Source organism: Trifolium pratense, linkage group LG3 (genome assembly GCF_020283565.1).
Source record: "Trifolium pratense cultivar HEN17-A07 linkage group LG3, ARS_RC_1.1, whole genome shotgun sequence".
NCBI lineage: Eukaryota > Viridiplantae > Streptophyta > Magnoliopsida > Fabales > Fabaceae > Trifolium > Trifolium pratense.
In genome coordinates this window covers 52669898-52674816 of record NC_060061.1, presented here as the reverse complement: position 1 = coordinate 52674816, position 4919 = coordinate 52669898, and the positions used below count along the sequence as shown (strand labels likewise).

Here is a 4919-nt window from a genome sequence, read left to right as displayed (position 1 = left end):
TTTCATTGTAATATGATGAGTGATTGGGCTGCTCATGGTTTGGCCCAATATGCCACTAGGGAGGTGGATCAAATTTGGGTGGGGGAAACTCCCGAAATAATTATTTACCAATCCAAAATAAATTATTTTGGTTTGACTAAACAAAAATAGGTCAAAAATCAGTAAAAAAAAAAATTGGTCAAAATAATACACTTTCTTCCTTTTCTTTTTTGGTAAAAAAACAATACACTTTCTAAGTATATATAACAGTACAAATCTCATTATTATTAGTATAATATTAAAAAAATACATTTTACAAACATCAATATTATCTTTTAATATAAATTTTTAATTCAGAATAATACATTGTTTAAGTCTATATAATAGAAATGATGTTTGTCTTACTTCTTACAAGAAAAATAATATAAGATAGAATTCTACAAAAATGACTTCTTACAAACGTCAATCTCATCTTTTGAGTATATGCATTGCTTTGATCTTGGTTTCAGGTAAGGAGAAAGTTATTTTATTTTTGAGATATATGTTTCAAAAACAATTTACTAACTGAAATTGAAATTTTTTATGGTTTGTTATATTAATATTCATAGTCATAAACTCCACGGGGTTGGTCTAGTTGTGTTGGTTTGGGTTCTTGGAGTATGCTCTTATCAAAGTCTCAGGTTCGATTCTCCCTGATACCAATTTCGGTAGGCTAAGTCCACACAGAGGAGAAAAAAAACTCTGACTTTAAATGGGGCCCCCGCAAGTGGGATTGATCTCCTTGGATTAGTCGGTCTTAAGCCCAGATACTAAGTTTTCAAAAAAAAATTATTCATAGTCATAGACTTAAATGTTTAACATTAAAGTGATTATCTCTTGAACAAAATAGTGATGATATTTATATTTTTTCAGGATTGGTTACTAGTTTTGAAACTGAATTTGAGAAAAAATGCTTAATTGGGTACCCGGGGCAATATTGTTGCATAGAAGGTTGTTCTCCAAATTGCGATAAAGACTGTAAACAAAATGGACATATGAATGGTTCATTCTGTGATAAAATTGGTATTGGAAACATGTGTTGTTGTTTTTTATGAATCATATTGTATTGTATCACTTGAATTGCTAAAATAAAATACCAACTTTAATAGTATTATATATTTTCGTCTCCATGTTCTCTTATGCAATATAAGTGTAATTTTCTTTTACACCATTAATCAATTATATCACCGTTTCGTCATAAAAATTATGACTTTAATTATAACTAATTTTAAAAACTATATATATTTTTTGACATTGTATATACATATAAATAATTTTAAAAGTATCCTGTTTATTTTTTTTGGGCATTAGCCCTCTACTATACCAAAAAAAAAAAAAGAAAAAAGTATATATATCCTCCTCAGGTTCGGTGCCTCGGATATTTGTAGACTCGGAGGCATGTGAGCAACTCAATCTCGTCATATTTGTAGGTTTTGCACATTAGTTGGCATTGTGCCGTTATATGCTATTAACGTGGGTGCAGCGAGTTTGTTCGCAGATTCATCATTTTCAGTTTTTAACGATTTTGAATTTGTATTGTTCAATGTATTCTACCAATTTGAATGAATGAATTCCCTTTTTATTGTTGAATGAATCTGCAAACAGGCTCACATCATCTGAATTAATAGCATAAAACGACATAATGTCTATGACCAAGCCTACAATTGATCTCACAAAATTTAAATTTTCGGAATGATCATATATCCAGAACAACAACATTGATGATACGAAAGTTATTGAATCTGAAAAAAAGGAACGGCTGAAAAATGAAGGTCGCGTTCCTTAGAAAAAAAACAACAAAGGTCATTTAATATTTTTTTGAATAAAAGGTCATTTAATATTAAGATCTGCGAAAATTGCGGGTCAAGAGATAAAACAATGTTATCCATCTCCATTATTTTATATTAAGTCAACTCGTTTGATATACATAAAATAAATTCTATGGAACCTTGCTTCACATGTTCAATCCTTTGATCTATTTTCACATTGTTATATAAGAAAATCAACGAATACACTCTCAAGAATCCAAGGTCCTGATCTTGTAGCTTCCCAAGTTTCTAATTAACTAGCCATATATTCCATTTTAGTGTAACATTAGTTAATCATGGTGCAAGAGAAGAAGCTGGTGGAGGACGTGTACGGTTGGCTTAGAATCTATGACGATGGTTCGGTAGACCGGACATGGCGTGGACCACCTGAGGCCAAATTCATGATTGACCCTGTTGCTCCCCATGAACAATTCATCGAAGGAGTTGCCACTCGTGATGTGACAACCGCCATGATCACCACCAATGAAGGTTCCATTCATTGCGCCCGGCTATATCTACCGGAGAAAACAACCAAGGACAATAAAAAACTGCCCATAGTCATACACTTTCACGGTGGCGGTTTTTGCATTACAGAAGCAAATTCGTACATGTATTACCATGTCTACACTAAATTTGTTCGTTGCACTCGGTCTATTTGTGTCTCACCTTTCCTCCGACAAGCACCAGAGCATCGTCTTCCTGCTGCTATTGACGATGGGCTTGCAACGCTTCAGTGGCTTCAATTAGTTGCCAAAGGAGAAGCCTGTGACCCATGGCTTGAGGAACATGGCGACTTCAACAAAGTTTTCCTCATAGGAGATAGCACGGGAGGAAACTTGGTCCACGAAGTAGCAGCTAGAGTCGGTTCGGTAGATCTGAGCCCAGTTCGACTCGTCGGAGGAATTCTAATTCATCCTGGATTTGTCAGGTCTGTTCGAAGCCGGTCCGAAATTGAATTGCCACAATCACCATTTCAAACATTGGAAATGTTGGACAAATTGTTGAATTTGGCACTACCAATTGGAAGCAACAAGGACCACCCCTTCACATGCCCAATGGGCGTGGCCGCGCCACCCCTGGACGGCCTAAAACTGCCGTCATTTCTTCTATGCATAGCTGAAAAAGACTTGATGAGGGATACAGAAATGGAGTACTATGAAGCCATGAAGAAGGCCAATAAAGAAATAGATTTGTTTGTGAGTGAGGGAATGACACATGCTTTCTATCTCAACAAGATTGCTGTGGATATGGACCCTAATGTTAGTGCTCAAATGGATGCACTCATTGAGAGGGTCAAAGAATTCATCGAGAAGCATTAAATTTTAAAAATGTCTTGTGTAAGGTGTGTATTATGGATATACAAGAGTTTATTTTCTTTCTTTTAATAAGAATGTGTTGTAACATATTTTATTTTAATAATAAATATTTTCTCCGCATAACTCAGTTGACAAAGATATTGCACGTAATATGTAGATATTGGTGTTCGAACTATGATACTCCCATTTATTTAACTTTAAAAGGGTGAAATTCTATTCACTAGACACCGCTTGACCAAAAAAATAAAAATAAATAAATAATTCCTCTATTCCATAATATAAGCAAAAATGAGTCAAAAAAACCCTGATATAATTGGTTTAAAATATGGATTTGTTCCTCCAAGGATTTGAGGGGGCATATACTTATAGTCTTAGGCTAGCGGGGTGTTACGTACTTATATTGTGTTTTTCTCTGTGTTTGGTGAAAAGAAGGAACGTCCTTTACTTATGGATGTTTGGCCTATATGTAGAAGAATATTATGAGAGTAGTGGGTTAGGTAGTTTGAGATCATGGGGATGAAGTGGCTCCATGTGTTCCTACCTTCCCAGTCCCATCTCACCCTAAGCATGACCAAGTTCATCCTCATCCAGTGGGATGTTTATTGGGCATTTCGCTCTATGGGGCCAGTTGAGCCCAATTGGGCAAGTTGGTCCTTAAGTGAATGGTATCCTAATATTTTGTCCGGTACAAGATCAAATACATTCCCTTTTATTAACAAATTTTAACTTATATTTTAGAACGAAATGTGTACCTAATGAGTAATGACAATTTGGATTCTACTCGTGCCTCCTTTTATCATTTTTATCATTGTTATTTGTCTTAGAATTGAGTTTTAGGTCTAACTCATTCTTATAAAACCAGCTTGTAAGGTGAGGATTGCCCTCACTTTATAAACACATATTCAGGTCATCTCGCAACCGATATGAGACTTGTTAATTATATTGTGCTCGGAGCACAGATATAAATGGTGGATGGTCCAATCAGTAATTAATAGCAGACGACCCAACAGATCGTGGAGGAAGCTCTGATACCATTTTAGAATTTAGTTTCAGGCTTAACTCATCCTTACAAAATCGGCTTGTTGATGGAGAAAGATTATTATTATTAAAATAAAATAGGTTACTAAATAATCCTCTTCTTTTTTTTGTTACATAATCCTCATTTGTTTGATGAAGAAAGAATTGATTACCGAAAGAAAAAGTACCTTTATATATAATCCTGCTCACTGTTGTTTGATTTATAAATATAATTACTACCTTTATATTTATTAACTATTAAGGTAAAGAATATAATCCTGCTCACTTTGAACAAAATATAATTAATTACTACCTCTTCAAAAACATATTATTATATTATAATCCTGCACACTATTGTTTGATTTATAAATATAATTACTACTTTTTTTTGGGTACAAATTACTACCTTTATATTTATTATCTATGACAAATAAAAGATAATTTATTAGTGCAATTGATTTTTAATAATATTGTATTAAATAAAAATTGTTAACAATATTAAAAAAATACACTTGCTAAATCTATATAATGGAAATTATGCTAATCTTATTTCTTACAAGAAGTACAGTATAAGAATTAAGAAACATTTATATAAAAATGACTTATCACAACTATCAATATTATTTATTGGGTGTTTCATGCATTACATTGGTCTTAGTTTCAGGTAAGGAGAAAATTTACTTTATCTTTCAGTTTTATATTTCATAAACAACTTACCAACTTAAATTGAAATTTGTTATGGTTTGTTATATTAATATTA

The 4919-nt window shown here is 33.0% G+C and overlaps 1 protein-coding gene across 1 annotated transcript; it reads left to right on the top strand.

The window, feature by feature from the left end:
• Positions 1-1921: 1921 nt before the first annotated feature.
• On the top strand, positions 1922-3250 carry LOC123916471 (probable carboxylesterase 15). The gene has a single exon (XM_045967934.1). The coding sequence runs from the start codon at positions 2123-2125 to the stop codon at positions 3143-3145; it is 1023 nt and encodes a 340-aa protein (XP_045823890.1). The 5' UTR covers positions 1922-2122; the 3' UTR covers positions 3146-3250.
• Positions 3251-4919: the final 1669 nt, after the last annotated feature.